This window comes from Zosterops lateralis (assembly GCF_965231275.1).
Source record: "Zosterops lateralis genome assembly, chromosome: 12".
NCBI lineage: Eukaryota > Metazoa > Chordata > Aves > Passeriformes > Zosteropidae > Zosterops > Zosterops lateralis.
In genome coordinates, this window is record NC_139772.1 from 6,476,879 (window position 1) to 6,498,142 (window position 21,264).

The 21,264-nt window shown below is 46.2% G+C and overlaps 1 protein-coding gene across 1 annotated transcript; it reads right to left on the reverse strand.

Annotated features, from left to right (window-relative positions):
- Positions 1-219: 219 nt before the first annotated feature.
- VSTM2B (V-set and transmembrane domain containing 2B) lies at positions 220-19,331 on the reverse strand. Its single transcript, XM_083870546.1, has 5 exons — positions 19,256-19,331; positions 18,530-18,714; positions 16,933-16,962; positions 15,689-16,109; positions 220-942 (listed from the first exon to the last, which is right to left on the reverse strand). Exons 1-5 carry the CDS (start codon positions 19,326-19,328, stop codon positions 854-856), a joined length of 798 nt encoding a protein of 265 aa, XP_083726672.1. The 5' UTR covers positions 19,329-19,331; the 3' UTR covers positions 220-853.
- Positions 19,332-21,264: the final 1,933 nt, after the last annotated feature.

Here is a 21,264-nt window from a genome sequence, read left to right on the forward strand (position 1 = left end):
GAGATAACTGGTGGCAGCAAGGAAAAGGCAGCTGCAGCCTGGGCCTGGCTGCCTCCATGTTCTGCTGTGAGCTTTGGCATCAGGTGAGGGTGTCTGAAAAATAACTGATTTTAATTATATTTTGTTTGTGCTGCATCATTCCTCAAGTCTCTGTGCTGTGACAAGGCAGGGAAGGCATGCAGCCATCAAGGCTTCTCAGGGACATTCAGGACACAGGGAAAGGCACACACATCTGTAAAAACTTTATTTCAAAATCTTTTTATTCAACTGTTATTCAGCAATATACAATACAGTTTATAAACAAATGTCTTACCTTGTTTCCAATCTTCATTTAAAAATAAATATTATTGACAGTGAATATTAATTATGGTAAGATGTACCTTTTTTGATGTCTCCAAAAGAAATAATTTAATTAAAAAAGAAAAAAGGAAATCCAAAAAAACCTAAACACAATAATCTACTAAAAATATTTCCTTTCTTAGGAAGGGTTTGACCCAACATCTTTACATATTGTCATAAAGATAACTGCTCAACAGTTCGTGCAAAATGAAGAGTCAGAGGAAAGGTTTAGAAAAGAAAAAATATTACATTAAAATAGAGGAATCATAAGTGCCATGCACAGAGCAGGGCTTTACACCATAGAGTCTGGAAACTAGATGCATTATTCTATGTGATTTACTCTTCTGTGGCATCCCCAAAAATATGTTTTTCCCCCTATGTAGAATTTATCATGCTTCATTCAGTCTCTTTCTGTCCATCTTTAAAACGGTAGGGATTTCTTTGTCAGGGGTTTTGTTTCTTATTAAATAGGTTCCTTTCTGTTTGGCTGAGGAGGAGTGGAGGGAGCAGTCCGTCAGTGGTTTACTAATAAATGTACAAGCTTATGCAGTATTAACAGGGACATGTATAAGAGTGGGTCTGTAGCATAAATAGGTCCTGTACCTAGAAAAGAAAGAGACAAGGGAGAGAAGGAGATTTGATTTTTTATCTTTTCCAATATAGAAGATTAAATGCAGAAGAGAAATATAGGAAGATTCATTTTTATCACTTCAGTGCCAGGGGTCAGAAGCTTAATTTTAATAGTAAAACAGCATCCTCAAGCTATCCAACTCAAATAGCTTTTTCCTCCCCCTCCCAAATCTGACACCACTTAGGTCATTTCATTATGTGTTACTAATGGTATGCCTAAACTTGGCTTCAGCCAAGTTACCAGCAATTGAGATTTCTATAAATACACCATAATCTGGTATATAGTTTCTTGAGAAATGACAGGTATCAACCACCCATTACTTTAAAGGGAAATGACAAATGCTGCGTCTGTACTTCTTGATTAACAGGACATGAACCCATTTCATTTGGAATGGGAACAGCAAGACCTTGACATCTTCTTTACCTTTTATAGGAAAGAGCAGAATTTTAAATTGAGAATGTGCTCAGGAGCTATAGAAAAACAGAGGTCAGGTGTGGAACACATCTGTTGCTGTCAGCCTGTGCCGAGGAGAGCGATGAGCTAAGTCCTGGGGCAGGACACAGCCCTCCCTGGGCAGGACACACTGAGCCCATTGCCCACGTCCCTGCTGCAGCTACCAAACCTCACATCCATCTAAGACACTCGCTCAGTTTTTTTATTTTCCAGAGAGGTGTGCTGAAAAGATCCAAAAAGGCATTTGCTGTGTGCACCATGGTGTGAGCCCTCTCCCTGGCCTGGGAGGGCTGAGCTCTGGGGCTGAGGACTCTGGGCCACGCTCAGCCAAGAGAGCAGGGCTGACATGGGACACACAGGCTGGACAGGGGACACACAGGCATGGCAAGGGACACATAGGCTGGACATGGGACACACAGCATGGCATGGGATACACAGGCTGGATGTGGGACACACAGGCATGGTATGGGATACACAGGCATGACATGGGACACACAGGCATGACATGGGACACACAGGCTGGACATGGGACACACAGGCACGAGGCTCTGGTTCTGCCACCTCTGCATGGCCATTGCTGTGCTGCCGGCAAAGGCAGAGGCAGAGGCAAAGGCAAAGGCAGAGGCAAAGGCAAAGGCAAAGGCAAAGGCAAAGGCATAGGCAAAGGCAGAGCAGCCCCGTGCCCTGCAGCAGCCCTGGCGCCCGATGCAGGCAGGCAGGACACGGCTGCCTGGCGCTCCCTGAGCCCAGCTGAGCCCAGCAGATAAAGCCAGGCTGGCCCACAGCAGTTGCCTGGCCCAAATGTCCCCAGGGGACACCTTGCTGAATGTGTGCAGCTGTCACCAGCACAGGACAGATGTGAGGGATGTGGGAATTTGCCCTGCAGCTGAAGTGCACCTGAGGAGAGGCTCCCTGCTGAACACCTACTACAGGAGTAATCAATGCCCAAAGAAACACTGACTGCCACCCAGACTGAGACACTTTGCAGAGCATGAAAACTTTAAAAAATAAGTTTTCTGTGTTCAGTATCTCTGGAAAAGCAATCAGGGCACTTCAGTTTAGGAAACTCACTTCAGGCACCGTACTGTGAATACTTCAGTTTTGGTCTCTAGGACATGTGAGTGGCTCCCAGCTGTGCCATGATCAAAGGAAATGCCTCAAACAGTGCCTGAGCAAAGCACTGCTCTTGGGCTTGCTCCTCCAGCTGCCTCATAATCTATATCCACCTCACCAGCAACACTGGAGTACGATTACCCGGCATCAAAAACAGGACATAGCAATGTGGTGTGCAATTGAGGAACTCGAGAAATGTCCCCACAGTGCTATCTCACAGATGCCCAGACTGTGTGGTGATTATTTAGTTATTAAGGTTTTAATTAAATCCCTGCATGCACAAACACGTGCTATGGACTGCCTACATAGCAACAGCAAGGTATTAAGATGAATACAGGATTTTTGTTCTGAAAGCTGAAAAATCATTAACAAACACAATTAACTCCAGCAGCTAAAGGAGTTGGTTGCAACTCATTGCAAAGAGACACTAAAAGTGTGTGCAGGGAAGTCTTCTCTTCTGGGACATGGCACAGCTGCAAGGAGGCCAGCCCAGGACAGTCCCCACAGGCTGTCACTGTCCCCTGAGCCAGGGGCAGCCTGGCAGCAGCACCAAAGTGGCGCCAAATTTGTGCCAATTCCACACCTGCCCAGCACTGCAGAGAAGAGCAGTGGGATATTTATTATGATTGAACCTGAGGGTGCTGAGAACCCATTCTTTCCCTGCTAGGGCTGAACTTGTTCTTTCAATGAACAGGACTCGAGTCTGAGATGCTGCCAATTACTCAGACAGCAAGATGTGCTTTTGTGAGGGGGAATTCCCCTGGAAACACTGAGAAACAACCTGGAGAAATGGGCTCTTGAAGCTCAAGTGCTCTTACAACCATGATACTAAAGGGCTGCCAGGAACACCAGCTTAGGATCGTTTCTGCTTTGAAGAAAAAGCAATATTAGTCACAATTCCTCACAGTTCCTGTGTGCCTACTTACCAAAATCATTCCTATGTTGGTTTTACCTTTAGGTACCAGTTTTAGTTTAAATTTCTATGCAAAACTGTGAATTCAACAGTCCGAATTTTGTCTTTTCCTTCTGTAGAAATTACTGTTGTTTTTAACCTATATTCTCCATCTTCTGATGGTAGAATGTGAGTTCAGACTCAGTTAACAGAATCTCAGCAGTAAAATGAAACATATTTTTTTAATTATTTGAAAGCAATTATTCTTACTGAACACCACCTACAAGCTTCTTTTTTTCATACTGATTCAGTGTTGTTCTGCTCTAAGACTTCAGGCAGTATTGGATATACAGAACTTCAGAATTCACCTCCCTCTAAATATAACCAGACCAGAAAAATAATTTCCAGTATTTTCTCCCTGATTAGTTAAACTGAACCATTGATTAGACACAAACTGAACTTAGTGTCCTCAATTTTGCTGTTATTGCAGTAGTGGATGTCTTGACTTTTAGTTAATAAATGGCTACATCTGTAGATGTAGATTAAACAAAATGTGGGCTTGAGCATGAGGATCTGGACCCATGATTGACCCAGGTGTGAGAACAGAGGTTCTTATCCAGACACCCTAAATCAGGAGTACACAGCTATTTGCAAACTACAGGCACTTGCAAGGAAACATTTCACTGATATTTTGAATATTCATTTGATGTTCTATTATTGCAAGCTTATTTATCACTATACAGACTTACAGCTTTGCTTTTAAAATATTTATGTGCTCATGGCCAAAAGGGAAAGTCTACCACCATGCAGAACAAGAACAAATTGTTCTCTTTGTGTATGGTGAATTGCTCTCTGGCATCACTCATCCTTCTTTGCAATTTATGACATAATAGTGTTTTACTGCAATTTTCTATTTAATATTTTTTTAATGCCAGAATTAATCACAGTTTGACTTAAAACAGTTCAATCGAAAACAAACATGAATTAACCAAGTGACTTGTGACACCCAGAAAAAAAGAGATGATTCTTTTACAAACTATATTTAACCAATGGTCAAAACCCACAGTTTCCAGCAGTCACCTATTTTTCTTACTAGAAAGAATCTGAAAAGTCCTTTGATGTCTCTTTCTGAGACAGTGGTAAAATGCAGTGGCCCATATAATAAAAAGCTGAAAGACATCAGTAGCCTATTTTCCTTGAAAGATGAGATAACACCTAAAATGTGACTGCCTATTGATGATGGAGCTGGGGCCCTGGTTGGCAGTGTCACGAGACATTTCTCTGTAATGCCTTTTATGCAGTGACCTGTTAGCCTTGGCCTATTTCCTTACAGGACAGTGCCCAATTAAAGCCCTCAAACCTGGCATTTCATCAAGAGGTGAGGGATCAAACTGACCATATAAACTGATCTATTCTCTCAGTCCAAAAACTTTAGACTGGGCTTGATACATGTTGTGGTATCTATGGAGAAAATGGAGTTTTACATGGGTTGCTGGTCAAGGATCATTACAAGCAATAACCTCCTAGATAAAACAGATTCTCACTCACTGACATACATCTGGAGCACTTGCAATGAATTGAAGGGAATTTACCCAACTTCAGATCTAAGAGCTTCTTAGAAGTTTTTAATTGAAATTACTAAAATCACTATACACTTACTGAACCAAAGAGATAATAAGCTACACCCCATTAGAACTATTCCACAGTTTGAGACAGGATCTTATAAACTGCCTACACCCTTCCACTCTTAAGTACTTCCAGCACAATCCACACATTGCATTTTTGCTTTTTTATTCTTATTTTGTACCCAATGCCTTAAAGTTCCCACTCCTCCCCAAGAGCTAAATCTCCAGGATGGTGTGCAGAGCTGCATGTAGAGCCTGTGCTGACTTTAGCAAACCCTCCCAGCTCAACTCTAGAGCACTGCATGGAACAGGAGGTGGTGTTGTTCAAAGAAGTATTGGTACAGCAGAAAAAACACTGAGCTACGGTGTCTCCTTATTCCTGGCTTTCAGCTGGCTGTGGATCATCCTGCCCAGGCACAAGCACAAACAGCTCCTCAGCTGCCTTTTGGTGTAGCTAATTTCAGCACTGGTGACTTCCCACATATTTATGAGCAACTGCATGGGATCTGCTCGCCACTGAACCTGCCTAGAAGGCACGATGATAAAATTAGTTTTCTATCCACTACAGTTTTTATTTATGATTCACTGAGTTTTGGAACAGCTTTCCATAACTCATCTCAAGAAAATGCCTCACAGAAGTCAGCATGTGTTTTTTATTTCTGCACAAAGATGCAGCTAGAAGCTTGTGATTATGCTTTGTTCCTCCATCCATGACATCAAGGTTTTTAAGGTCAGGAGTAAATCTTCTCTCACAGCCAGGTGAAACTATCAGCATTGCCCTCCACACCCTTCATGATAATGTCCACATTTCACTTTCCTGATCCACACCAGAGCCTCAAAGTCTCCAGGAAGCTGAAAGCAATTTTACTGCCCAGAAGACACTGACCAGAGTTTTGTAAAACTGTCATCATTTTAGGTCAAATACACCTGAGTGTCACTGTTTTTCTACCTTCTCTCTCAAGATATCCACTGCAATATTCAGGCCTATATTTAGAGGTGAATTGCCAAAACCCCATGATACAAGAGTAACTGAAAGCCTCCCCTGTCCTAATTTTGGAAACTTAACAGGTTTTAATATTTCAAATAAGATTACATTTGCATTTAGAGTATTAAGCAGTCCTGAAATGAGTGTTTTACTTGCCCACAGCTGTATCTATTTATGTGCTGGGCTAAACCCACCTGAAAACAAGGAGGTGAGGCAGAATTTATGGCTTGATAACTCTACAGAAGCTGCATACAAGGCAGCACAGTGCAAACTTCCCGAATAGGTAGAAAAATAAATACGTATATTTGAGAAAAAGCCAATTTCTTGTAGCAGCCTGGTCCTTAATTTTGACTGTTCTTGACGTGACAATTCCAAAAGCTCACCTAGGACAGAAGACTGGTGCTTTAGTGGTTTGGTGTTTTAACATGGTATGAGGAAGGCTGTAGATTAGAAAACGAACTGGAGGTGAGAGAGAGGCATAGTCATTCAAGGAAATGATGCAGAAATAAAAGTTTGGTTCTGATAAGAAGCTAAGAGAACAAAAATCGTCCTTCTGCAGTATTGATTTTCTGAAGCACTGCAGTGCCCTGCTGGAAGTCGATGTGTGAGTGCCTGTGGGACAGGACAGACACAGGCATTGGTAGAAGAGTTGGGAATCTGTTTCTTAAGGCACCTACAACTATTGAGGTGGATTTTGATCTCAACAGAGCTCATTTTACTTGAGACTCATTAAGGCCAAATTTTCCTTAAAATGCTAGTGCTGACAATCCCTGCCAAACATGCTCACGGTACACAGACCAGCCAAGTGCTCTGTTATCCTCTATAGAGGCTCTTTCCTCTCCTGGATTGTAAGGACATCATCAGACATAAGGTACAGGATTACATGGACAATTGATCTGACCCATTCCACAGCTGCTGCAGGTCTGCAAGGCACAACACTTCTGTATTAACCACAGCTATCACAGAGGAGTTGTTGAACTAGTGGATTCGATGGATGTAGGGAAATGCATATCTGCTATGGAGCAAGAAATGCTGCTACCTTTATACAGAAATACTTCTGTTTGTGAGGTTCCCAGAGAAATATGTGGTTTCATTGCCAACAGACTGGCAAAAAAGTGTATAGAACAATCAGCACTCTTACCAAAGCTTCTTCAAACACTCCATGTGCCTGTGAACACCTCTGTGCTGAGGGCAGGCAGTGCCCACAGACAGCCCAGCAGAGCAGAAGCTGAGCTGAGGGAGCCAGGCCCTTGAGGGGCTGCCCTTGGGATCTCTTCTACACTGGAGAGAGCCAAACCAACCACTCAATCACTCCAAACAGCCACTTGAGAGGAATTAAAGAGTAACTTCAAGGCAACACCAGGAGTATTTTATAACAAACTCCAAAAAGAAACACTGCTCTAGATGGTGTCAATGGAGAACAGAAATGCATCCAGAATGGTTAAAATGAGTAATTCATTCTATATAGATTATAAAGTTTAAATACTTTCTATTGGTTTGCATTTAAATAAGCCAGTAACCTTCCTCTTTTCAGACCTACCACTGGTGTCTACTTTGTATTACCTCACATAAACAGATTTCTGCCTTGGTATTGGTGAAATGATCTTTCCTCACCAAACACCTTATGAAGGCACTCAAACCATGCAACTATGAATTTATTTTAATTTCCAGAATTTTCTGCAGTTCCATGATGTAAAATTAACTTAACAAAACCAAGAACCATAATTCATTCCTTGAAAGTTGAGTAACAAGAGATACAAAATTCCTTGTAATGAAATTTGGTGGAAAATGAATTCTAAACTAAAATACAGAGAAAAATAAGTAACTGCATTAGGCGGTAGTTCAGGTGGTAAATAAGCAGCCAGTCTTACACTTCCTTCTTCTGTACTACAATGTGAGCAATTCCAGAGCATATCCATACACACAAGTAGCAAAAGCACAACTCAAACTGCCCAGATCATGAGGCAATAAAAAAACTGGGAGCTGGTTTCAGCTACTGAGCTTTGAAGCAAGTTTGGGGCATATTCTCAAGTTTTTCATTATAAGTAGGAGGACTAAAAAGTCATATTGAAGAAAAGCAGGCAAGCCAGATACAGTCACACAATTCCACAGGCTGGAACTTTATTAAAAGAGTGATAAAAGGAGTCCCACTGGACTGAACCTCAAGTTTCACATTCTGCAACTGATACAAGTTGTAAATATTTGCAACCCAGAAATAAAGACGGTGACACTGTGGTTCTCACTTCACTGTTTTTAGAGTATTTTTTACTTGATCAGGATTAGGAGTAAGCTGCCAATGTAGTTGTAATTATCACTCCAATCAGAATTACTAAACTCAAGCAGATGCAAGTGCAGATTAAGGATTTTTTTGAAAAATAACCCTATCCTGTCCATACTTCAAAGAACATAGCTAAGCGCATTAGCAGAATGCATGATGACACAATAAAAGTGGCTGTGTTGAGAGCATGTGCCTGAAAAAAAGCTGAGCCTGTGATTTCCATAAAGAAGGAATCACCTTTCTGCTGTAAACAAACACCAGCATTTAGGGACTGACCCACAAATACACAGACCCTCCAAACATTTCCAATGACTGATATTTGCTGGATGTTAGTTAACGAAAGACTTTACTATGCCCTAGATGTAAGGGAGGCCAAGCTTTGCAGAATAAGGCAGCAAGGAGTCATTTGACAAAATTGTGGACATGGGATATTCCTCAATACCCTCTGTACATGTGAAACCTCCAGCTCCTCGGCATAAGAGAGACTCAGATCAGCACACCAATTAAAAAAATTATAAAGCAGTAAACTATTTCTAATTATGTCAGTTTGATGAATTTTACATATTGAATCACAGAAGTGGTGAAGTTGGAAAAGAGCTCTAAGATCACCAAGTCCAGCCATGAACTCAGCACCACCACACTCTGCCACTAACCCGTGTCCTCAGGTGACCCATTCCTGTGTCTCCTGAGCACCTCCAGGAGCACGGGAACAAAACAACAGCTGTAGAAAAACATGTCTATGAGAGACCTCCCTGTGCTCTGCCTGCTTTGGAAGTCAGCAGCCTGTCCCTGCACACACACAGGGATGCCCTGCTCCCAGCCATGGGCAGGGTGAGAACAGATACTGCAGGGGATGCTCGGGGTCCTTTGCTCTGTGAGCACAGCTCCCTCCTCCTGCTGTAGCACAACCTCGTGCTGGCTCACACAGACCCCTCGGCTGAGCACGGCTGCTGCTCTGCCAAACTGCTCCTCTTTCCAGCTAATAAAATTGCCTCCCAGCTGATAACAGCCTAGCAATATAAAGTACTCGGTTGTTAGCCGCTGTTGTGACAAATAATACCATTCTGCTGACAACCCCATTTTTTCCAATACAAACCTACTTGAACTGTTTATTATTGACATATGGGACTGCTCTGCCATTATCTAATTTTAAAAAACACATAGTAAACAGCAATAGTGAGCCTGACAGCATCCTTACTGCTTTAGCAAAGCTAAATCAAAATCCAAAGCAACATCCTTTTATTGCCAGCACAGTCCTGTCAGGCTCTCTTAAGTAAAAAAGAAACACCTACACAGGACTACTGTGAGATTCATTTCCTGGCAGAGGCGACTTTGTGTTTGCTTTCCAACTACAGCCCACACTACTAAAAGCCTTCTCAAGACCAGCACTAGTAAGGCTGTCTGGGCATTTCTTTGTGCCATGACTGCCAAGTTTTAGACTGTTAGGGACCTATATAAATCGACAACACAGTTCAAGCATTAGTTTATACATCAGTAAAGCTGCACCAGTGTAGCAGAGGTGGGGAGTGTGTAACAATTACTGCCTCTCATAAAAGATACAAAGTTAGCTGGTTCTGCAAACTGAGACTCCATTTGCAAAGTATCTATTGAAGTAATATATAAAGAAGTAGCACTATATGTATATTTCTGCCCCAAATGCTGTTTGCTCATGCAAAAACACATGTGGATGCAGTGAGCCTTCCTTCAAATAAATTTCTTATTTTCACTCCTTAAGGAATCAAATTTATATAGAAATCTAGACCAGTGTTAGGTACAGCATCCACATTCATTGAGAAGACATGGAATACCTCTCTCACTGTGTTTAGTAATATTTTTAGAAGATTTTTTCATCTGTGACCTAAAGATATCAAAGAAATTCCAATAATATTCAGATTTCTTCAAGGGCACTGAACAGGCTGGAGTAGAATAGGTTAGTGCAGTTTTGTCTGTCCTCTGGGGAGCAAGCAAGAACTGCTGAAAGGAGGTTATTCAAATAAATTGCATTTCCACAGTACAAAAACACCCAGGCACAGCTTGTTTCTGCCCTAGATAATGAGGTGACACAGTACAGCAGTTAGTGCTTTTGTCCAGTTCGAGAATTAATCCATATTACAGAGACACAAAAGAAGATATTTGACCTCACTTGTCCCCAAAGCAGTCTAATTTGCCTAGATATTAAAGTGCTAGTGATGTGTATTTAATGAGAATTCTTTTTGCATGTTTATTATCCAGTGACATTTAGGAGGTCAGCCTGATAATTCAGTTATGGCCTCTGTTTTGCTACTTTATTTAATGTAAAGGAAAATGTGATGTGACCCAGGTTGCATTTAACTACAAGTAACAACAGAACTGAGCTCACACATGGTCTCATAAAAAGCACAGAGGAAGTGGAGTAGACCCAGATATTACTGAGTGGGAAAGGCAGGGAGCCTGAGCTGAGCAGCCTCATAGACTTTCCTTTCCTGCTATTTCATGTAATGTTCATCTATCAAACATAAACGAGCTCCACGGGCTGTGCCTCAAACTAGCAGAGAGTCATTCAAGCTCTGACAAGCCAGGAGAGCCCTGAACTCAAACCCTCAGCCAAAGTTAGTCCAAACCAACCACAGCCCCTCCAAAGACAGTCCCCCTAACCAGCCCCAGCTCTGCACACTCCATAAAGCCCTGTGCTCCCTCCTCTGCTGTCTCTAAGCTGCAGAGACAGACAGGCCTCTTGCTGCCTGCGCACAACAGAGATCTGAGAGTGTCCTCAAGGTGGGCTGGCTGTGCGTGCCCTGCTCTGCTGAGCACCACGGGCTGCAGGACTGGGACCTGCTGCTTTATCTCAGCCAAGCAGCCCAGGAGCACAGCTCCTTCTGCCTCAGACATAAAAGGCTCTGAGGAGGGGAGGGACAGGCATGGAGTGAGGATTTATGTTCTTCCTTGCGATGACCACTTCATCTGTGAGCCTGTGCTCCTCCTAGAGCTTCTTGTTTCGCACTCCCATCTTTGTTTATTTTATTTAAAGCTTTCACTTCTGAGCTTTGAGGCTAGAGATCAAACAAATAAAAGGGAATTTGGAAGCTGCAATGTCTGATCTACATTCTGCTCAGAAGTTAAACTAAAAATTGCCCCCAAGCCAATACACAGGCAGTCATTTTGGAGGCCATTTGGTAGGATATAATACAGTCAATTTCCCTCCCAGGAGGTTAGGATGAAAATCCTTGTTTATTACTCCACCATCAGATGATAAAGTTAGTCTCACGACTAAGGCGCTGGACTTAAATTTAGAACATCTGAAATTAAGTTTTCATATTTAATTTCACAGCTGTCACACGACTCAACAAATTCAGTTATTGTTCTTGTGTCATTTATCTGTCTCAAACATTTGGACTACAAACCTCCTGAGACAGAGATACTGTGTGTTCCACCCATTATGCTCCTGCATCCCCCCTCCTCTCCCCAGTAAAAACCAGGAGCATTTCCAAACAGTAACAACTCTGCACACTTTCACTTGCTCACCCCAATCTTTTCCTACAGTGCAAGATTCCATTTGTGTACAAGCATTTCAACTGAAAGCTCAATATTATTTCGTTTAGAACCACATGGACGACTGCTTCTCTGATAGTGTTAAAAATGGTCTTGCCAGCAGATCTTTGTGTCCTCACAGCTCAAATCCCATTTTCTAGGTTTCCACTTCAGTTCACCTTGCTGCAGACAAGCAGTAACCTTTCTGACTCATGAGACCACAGCACCAAGTTTTTATATGGTTGTTTAAACATCACAGATGAAATTCTGTTTAAGTAGCCAGTATTTGTGGCATATTGGTCAATTTTTCAGTTATACTGGATCTATTTCATTATATACCATAATGCTGATCACAAACTTCAGCCAAATACCATTTCTGATGATGTCCAAAACAATGGATTTTCTATTTATACCCGGTTTGTCAGATGAGACTCTCTGCTCTTTAGATAATCTCAGTAACAGACACATTTATCCTAATAAATTCATGTTTACCAGTTCACTTAGAAGATGTAAAGAATCCCACTTTTCCATGGTGCATGACTGGGGCAGCAGTTGAAGTCAACAAGAGCCCTGCAGGCACATCCCAATGCAGCATTTCATCTACAATCATACTTATTGCAAACCAAATACTTGAGGCCCTCTCTTACTTCACTGAAAATATTGGGAAGATTTCTATTGCAAGGAAGACAGGTTTAGAGGTCAACTCATGCAGGACACTGCAGCTAGTGCCAGGCCATCAGCTCTTAGGCAGAGCTCTCCAGTGTCTTAAATGAGGGTGCTTCTGATAGCAAATCCATTGTTTGACCACATTTCTGCTTTTATACAGAGGAAATATCCCTGTGTGCAATGAAAAGACTTAGAATGCTAAATACTTTCAGTGTATTAGACTATTCAATTATTACACACAGATTTGGTGCAAGTACTTATCTGTACATGTTACAGAGCTCCAAACAGGATAATGAAGTGTATGTGCTATGCTGCTATGCAGATATAACTCATACAGCAACACAGGGTTAGGTCCTGCAGCCTTCAACACCACAGGAACAAAGATTTAGTTGGATTTGTTGGCTCTACTGTGTGGAAAACCAGTTATGACACTGCCTCGGGGGGGTGGACTTAAAACAGAGCTTCTAGTCCCCAGAAGTAAACAAAAGGGAAAAACTCCCATTTCCTATAAAGCAACTGCATTCTTTATGGACAACACTAATTACTGTACCTAATGTAGCTCTAAAAAACACCAACATACAAATGGGAAACTCAGAAGGTCTAAGATGCCATTTTTAAAAAAAACTTTTTCTTGAAAAAAGTTTAGTGCTTATCCAGCCTGAGTGGCAGCACAGGAGACTCCATCTTCCCCTTCCTCACAAAAGCTGGTGATACTCCTGCAAGCCCTCATCACACTGACTGCCATGTTAGTATTTTATCCAGGTCTCTATTCATGTCTAGGGAAGACTTCTTGCCTCTACACCAAGCTGTGTCTCTGCTTCAGACCAAATCCCTGGCCCAGACAGTCTTTCTAAAATACCCAGGAGGGGAGGACTGGGACAGCAGCAATCTGCTTCACAGAAGCAACCAAAAAGACATCTTGTAGTTACAAGACTCAGTTCTGGTCCAGAAGGCACCTCAATCATGAATTTTTGAAGGTCAGGTCCCTCAGCTGCAAATCTCCTAAGCCATGCTGTGATTGATGTTCTATTGATTTGTAATTACAGGCAGCTCCAAACTATCATAGGTACAGAAATTACAACAAGCCAGGGAGAAGCCTGTTATTCAGGGAGGTTGTGATTCAAGAAGAGTAAAAAGGTATTATTCCTACAAGAGGACCATACCAAAGTACTCAATTAATTACCTCTCTTTTATGGGGACAAAAGCAGGTGCTGGTTTACACCGTATGAAGTCAGTAGAGGAACAGGAACAGTCTGACTGGGCTCTCTCCAGCACAGGAGCTGCCACAGAGTGGCACTGTTCACAGAGACCAGTGTGCCCAGCAGGGAGCCCACGGCACCAAATGTTGGCTTAGCCAGTTTTGTAGCCCTCAGCATCAGTCTCCACCTGGAGACTCCCACTAGCTGTTCTTCTGTATTCTGCTACCTTTTTCACTGATTTAAACCATTCCATTACCTGCACTGCTGGCCACAATGCTATCAGTTTATTTTCAAAATTTAATGCAGCCTAAAAAGGATGCAGAAGTGCCATGTCCTAAACCACAGACATGTAAAAAATCGGGACAGACAGCAGTTTAGCTGATCTGGGCAGGAGGTCTTGCCCTGACAGGCATCTGTGACATGCTGTCTTGGCGGCACACGCTCCCATCCATCTGTTGACGTGGAACTGAGCCCACTGCACTCCCACTGTCCTGGTTTTAGTTCATATGCACCACATAAGCTCTGGGTTCAGCAGGCAGAGTGCACAGGGCTGCAAGTCCTGAACCCAACCTCTACTGACAGCAGGGAAAACACTGCAAGAATTCTCTCCACAGTCACAGAGTGGAGAGGAAACATGAAAACAACTCTTGGCTCTGGGGTCCCAGGAGGAAAGCAGATCTTTCCAAACAAAAAAAAGATACATCATAAGCATTATGGTGTCTGGTTTAACTTCTTGGGGTCAGTAGATTCAGCATAAGCAAAATGAACTTCTTTAAATGCCCACAAGCACCTGTAGTTACATCTCAGGAGTTGTCACCTTATCTTCCACCAGACACCAATGAACAACCAGCTTGGGAATGATAAGGAGTAAAATCTAACTTTCACATGTATTTCTACAGAAGAAAGAAACTAAATTATTCAGAAAACAGGAAAAGGTAGGAGCCAGATAAAACACAGCACCTGTAAAGCACCTGCAGGTCACAGTGATCCATATAAGAATGATTTCCATTTCTGTGAGCCAAAACCTGCAACTGTTTGGCCAGAAAGTGTGAAGAGGTATCAGGAAGAAGTGTGAACTTCCCTGTGTGAAGATTATGAATCTGCGTCAGAACAGACTCAGCAGAGAGGAGAGCTCAGGGCCTTCCCTGCACAGTCAGTGGCATAAAATTGTTTCCCTTCTTCCACAGATAACTTGGCAGGGACATTTGTTCAGCATTAGCTAAGTCACAGTGGCTGAGAGGGGAGCTGAAGCCCAGCCAGAGCAGCACCACACCTCTGAAGCTTGAAACACTTTTGCAATGCAGATTTAAGGCTATATTCTTCGCCCCAGCCATTCCTGTCATTGGACAAATAGAGGTTTATAACTGTCTTCTCTGGCAAACCACAATATGGTAATGTGGCATTAATAACTTAATACAGTATTAACTGATAGACAATCAGTATTAGCATGATGTTTACATTTGGAAAACATTATAGAGCATTGTATCTCCAATTCTTATCCTGCCATTAATTCAGATGTGGAGCTCATTACATGGCAATTGACATTTCCCTTCTGAATCTGCATCCTGCTCTGCACAGGCCTCGCATCTGCCTGGGACAACCAGCCCTGTAAGCCACTTATTGATCTGAATCCTCTGCAAATCTAAATTCTCTGCAGGACATCCATGCTCCTTCATTCACCCGAGGCTGCACCCACAAAGCAGCAAGGGGGCTCTGAACTGCTCTCCCACTGCACCCACCAAAGGGATGCAGGTCCAGCCTCGCACTCAGACCCATCTCTGTGTCTGTGTTCACTCCTGTCCAGGCTGGGGCAAGGCACCAATCCCGGCCTTGGGGACAACCTAAGCACACTTTGCCAACACACTTGGGCACCATCACTCAGTTTCAGCGCCGCAGCGACAATCCCCCCACGGGCAGAGCGGTCACAGCGCCCGACCCCAATCGAGCGGAACCCCGGGGCTCAGTGCGGGAACAGGGCTCCCCTCCCGCCCCCGCCCTACCTGACCCGTGCTGCTGGCGGAGGATGGCGGCCTGCCCGGGCGGCGGCGAGGCCGAGGATGCTGCGGCGGCGGCCGTCGAGGCTGTGGCGGCGGTGGCGGTGGCAGTGGCGCTGGCAGAGGTGCCGCCCGGGGCGGGGGCCGGCGGCGGGCGCTTGGCGGGGCCGGGCGGGGCCGTGGGGCGGGCGGCGGGGCCGTGGCGACGCGGGGCCGCCCCGCTCTGGATGTGCGACACCGCCTCGGCCGCCTGCACGTCGGGCGGGGAGAAGCGGGACAGGACGCGCAGCAGCGCCTGAGCCTTGTGCTCCTGCGTCTCGTCGTCGCTGTAGTCCGACACGCGGCACTGGTAGACGCCCTCGTCCTGCCGCCGCACGCCCGACAGGCGCAGCCGGTGCGAGATGTCGTTGCCCTGGACGCGGACGGTCTGTAAGAGAGCGCACGGCGGGCACGGCCTCAGCGACGGCAGCGACCCGTCCCCGCCCTGCAGCCCCTGCCCCGCTGCCAGGAGCGTGGAGCCGGGGCTGGTGACCCCAAACCAGCGGGCACCGAGCCCAGCATCTCTCTGCTACAGCCACACCTATCCAGAACCAGCCCCTGTCCCCACTGTTCCCACCTGTCACCAGAGCGCTCTGCCGCCATCCCCGCGGGTGTTCTCTCAGCCCCCGGCCAGTCCCAGGCTGGGGGAGCCCCCAGCCCTCACCAAAAGCCCCGAACCCCCCGGGGAAAGCGCAGCCCCCCGGGCGCAGTGTCCCCGCTGCGGGTCCCAGGAGCTGCCCCGTGTCCCCAGCACCGCGGAGAGGGGCAGCGCCACCCAAGGGAAAGGGGAGTGTTTCCTGCAGGACAGCCAGAGAAAAGGGGCGCCTCAGGCGACTGGGGGTTGCACAAGGCTTGGGGAAAAAAAAAAAAAAAAAAAAAAAAAAAAAAAAAAAAAAAAAAAAAAAGCAAGATTCTCTTCTGATCTGGCCCACAGTCCTTTTCCAACGTGGCTAAGGAAGGGCTGTAAGGCAAGCGTCACCTCCTTTGGATTTGCAAGGAATGAGACGTGACTGCAAAACCAGCAACAGATGGTAACAACGTCTTGAGCCACGGCACAGTGAGGAGAGGAAACGTGCCACGCTCCCGCCGTGCTGCAGGAGCGCGGCTGCCACTGAGAGCAGCTGCATTCGTGTGTCAGGAAATGAGGGGGGCATGCAGTAACCCCACGTGCGTGGGAGGATGGCTGTGCACCAATCTCGAGCTGCACTTACGCTGATTTTGGTTGCATCCTTATTTGCTACCTAAAAGAACAGGAGAAAAAAGGGCAATTAGACTCAGTGCTGTATCAACAGGATGCTCATTTTCCCACCCTAGTGGAAGGACAGAACTTGGGTAGATACAACTTTCTCCGCCTGCCATTCACACAGCCTGTGTGGCTCAGGGCAGTTCCCCAGGTGATGGGGAAGGCAGCAAAACGGTGCTTAGCCCGGGGGGACTGTTTTGGTAAAGTTCCCATGCTGCCCCACAGGAGCGCTGCCTTCCCCAAGGGTGCAAAGAGCAGCCAAAGAAATGCTTGTTGCATGCTCTGCTGCTCACAGTCACTGACAAACACTGGGGAAGACGCTTCACCAGCAGCGCAGCAGGGAAGGGCTTGGGCAAGCTGGATCCTGCATGGCTCAGGGCAGAGCTTCAGTCCTGAGACACCCTGGGAGCAGGTATCACACAGCAGGTTTCATATTTGGTTATGTTCCTGTCTCCAGCCAACCACTGTAAACCTAAGTGATGCCTCAGACCTCACTGATACGCCTCTCGGGGAGACGGTCATCATTCTCCAGGCTTGCTCTGTCATCATTTATTGTAAAAGCAGCTCACAGTTTTTATATAAGGTTAAAGAAGACATTTAAATCCAAGCGATTTATTTCCCAGCCTGACAACTGACTTACACTTTCCCCAGCTAGGCGGCATCGCATTAGCTCAGTGTCTATATGCTTTGCATCTCTATGTGAGCTCTGCAGGAAAACAAGCGTGCCACAGAGACGGGAGCTGGCACAGGCACAGAGCCTGCCGCGGGCCACCCTGCTGGAGCAGAGGACAGGGGATGGAGAGGATGGCATGTCCTGCACAGCAGGGCAACACAGCCTCAAAGTCCTGCTTTACCCCACTGTTTGGCATCTGCAAGTTGTCTTTGCTCTGGTGGGAGGGAGGTGGGGGTTGTGGAATGAACTGGGGAAATGCTGGGGAAATGCAGCTGAAAAATTCAGACTGAAGCCTAACCTCACACCAAGCAGCTTCCTAGGGGGAGGGGAAAAGGCACGCGAGATTTAACTCTGCTTCATGCATTTTAATTGCTGCATCTGACTGGGAAAATGTTGCTGAGCTTCAGATATGGACACAAGTGTGGATGTGTACAAGTAACTGTGTTTGTAGATGCAGACTGATAGCACGTTAATGTACCTACAGAGAGGTGTATCCCTCGTGCCTTTCTCTGCACTAGCAGTGAGCAGAGGCTCTCCCACCTTTACAGTGAGTCCTAGCTCAGTCCACACCAGAAGCACTGGTTTTTGCTTGTCCACACTTCATACTACAGCTTTTCCTGGGACGTCATTGCTGATTTTGCAGTGGAACATTTATCATTCTCTGTTTACAGTCCTTAAAGCACTGTAGGGAAGGAGCCCTGCCTGACACAAAGTCCCTCATGGTGCATGCCCTGTACTCCTGCATTCCTCAGAGGGCCTGGGCACACTGATGCTTTCTACTGGTGGCCAGCACTGGGCAGAGGAAGCACTCTGGGAATGTTGAGTTTATTCTGATCCCTGCCTAAGCATGTTGCATTTGATGAAGAGATGTATCTCCATTGCAGTGTATTACCTTGCTCCTGCTGCCGGGGACACTGATGGCTAATTCGTGTGCAAGTTCTCTGGCTGGTTCTTTAAGGTACCACCACTGGATTTCCAAGGAGTAAGAGGTGGATCCGCTGGCTCGGAAAGCACAAGGCATCTCAATATCATCTCCCTCCCTAACAGTCACATCTTTGGGAACTTCAGTAAAGGTAGCTGGGAGGGGAAGATAGAGTTACAAGGGCTGGTTAACGAGAGAGATTAAAAGACAAGATCAGTGCTTTTCAATCTAACGTGAACTGCTTCAGCTCAGCAGGTAGCACAGGTTTCCTGGAGCCCGGGGACCACAAGGTAAGCAGAGCATCCAGGACTGCACAACCCGGGGCAGGTCCCCATCCCCCTGCAACCGCGCCTTCAGTGCAAACTTTGAAGAGGACTTTAAAACCCCCTGATCCTTCTAAGAACCCTCTCGGCTTGACCCAGGGCCACCGGTGTCCCGCTGTCCCTCCCGCCAGCGGCGGGGGCACTGTCGCGGGCTGCCCCGCTCCGGCAGCTGCGGCCCAACAGTGCCACCTTGTTCTGTCACAGCCCGGCCGGGCGGCTCCCTGCCCCCAGCCCCGCGCTGCCAACGCGCCGGGGAGGCCGGGCCTGCCTGAGGACGGGCGGCCCCGCAGCCCCGACGGCCCCGCAGCCTCCCCCGGCGGCAAACTGTGCGTGCCCATCGCCGCGGGGAGAAACCGAAGTTTTTCCTACTCACCGGTGACGATGAACAGCAGAGGAGCGTTGAACATCAGGTAACAAAGGGTGCAGAACAGCCCCCGACTTTCCATCGCATCTATGTGGGCTGCGGGCGGGGAGCGGGCTGGGGGCGCAGCCGGGCGCGCCTCAATCCATCGCACACGGCGGGGCCGGGGCAGGGCTCCTTCCCGAAACAGCCAAAGCCTCCCGGCTGGCCTCGCTTTGCGGAGAACCAAAATATAAAATCCACAGCCGGCTGCTCAAACTCGCTGGCGGGTGGAAGCGACGCTTGTGGGAATGCAGCAAATAAATCGCGTCCCGCTCCTTCTCTCCCGGCGGGCGGGATTCACCTGCCCTGCGCTGCCTGGGGGCTCCCGCAGCCCGGGAGCGAGGGCGCCTCTCCGAGCCCCATCCCAGGGAGCGCTCCGCGACGTCCAGCGAGGCGGCGGCGGCGGCGGGGACGAGCCTGCCCTCCCCTCCCTCCCCTCCCTCCCCTCCTGCGCCCGGGCAGCGCCCGCCGTGCGCCCGTCGCGGGCTCTGCCCCTGCGCGCCGGAGGCGGCGGCAGCCCCAGCTCAGCCCCAGCCCCAGCCCAGCCCCAGCCCAGCCCCAGCCCCAGCTCAGCCCCAGCCCCAGCCCCAGCCCAGCCCCAGCCCCAGCCCAGCCGCCTCTCGCTGGAGCCGCTGGAGCCGCTGGAGCCGAGGGATGCGCGCCCCGCACCGCCCCCCGCGCCAGGCCCCGCCCGGCGCCGCCCCGGGGACCCGCCGAGTGCCAGGGCTCGTTCTCTGCCCGTCCCGCTCCGATCCGAACCCCTGGAGGTACCTGCGAGGCGCCTGAGCGCGGGGCAGTGATCCCGCCGCTGTTTGCGGCATCCCCATCCTCATCCAGGGCTGCGCATCGCTCGGTCAGCCTTCCCGAGTCACTGCGGTTGGTACTTGTTAAAATACATTAAGGGGAAAAACAAAAAAAAACCCACAGCAAAACAAACAAAACAAAACAAAACATAACAAAAAAAAAAAAAAGCCAAAAAAAGCCAAAAAAACCCAAACAAACAAAAAACCAAAAACCTACCAAAAAAAAAAAAAAAAAAAAAAAAAAAACAAAACAAAAACAAAAACAAAAAAATACAAAAAAAAAAACCAAAAAACCAACCAAACAAAAAAAAAACCCAAAAAAACCAACAAACTACAACAACAACAACAACAACAACAACAACAACAACAAAAAAAAAAAAAAAAAAAAACAAAACCAAAAAAAAACCCAAAAAAAAAAAAAAAAAAAAAAACAGCAAACCCACTCCTATTGATTTAGAGAACAGTATCGCAATAAGAAAACGTTTCCATGGATCAGCTGTTTCTCAGGCAAGTGTCTCAATTAAAAAATAGAAGAGTCAAAAAGTCATCAGTAAAGTCATTAGAGTGAGTATAATTCACAAGGAGAACTTGGTTTTTGCAGTAAGTAATGTGAGGGAGCTGTATTTTAATAAATGTGAGGTGCATTTATAAAATATTTGCCCTTTCCCCCACCAGAAATTCCATTAAAAGTCACCATTTTGTTCAGTCATAGCTTTATTTAAACCCTGTGATGGCCTGGGACGTGTGTTTTAAGATGTGCAGAAAAATTCCTTTTTATTTTTAATGGTTTCATTCTATACCATAATGTGTTAGCTGGATACATGAAAATTTCTATGGAACAAAATATTAGAGAACATTCCCTTTTTGAATAACTAAACCAGACCAGCACTGATCTAGAGTCTAGCTCCCTGGCTGCCTCTCTGTCCCATCAGAAAAATCTCTGGTGGAGGTTGGACCCTGCCAGCTACTGGCTCCCTGCTGGGAAAACCCACCTCTGCAAGGTTTCCATCAGGAAATTCCAGTAAAATTCACACAGTCCTGAAGAATACACAAACTGCATCAAATCAATATTTCTTGCTGGATTTTTTTTTTTTTTCCTTCAGAGCATTTTCAGCCATTCCTACTGATCTTACCATTATTTAAATCCTGTGGCAATCCTGTGGCAGGTCTGTGACA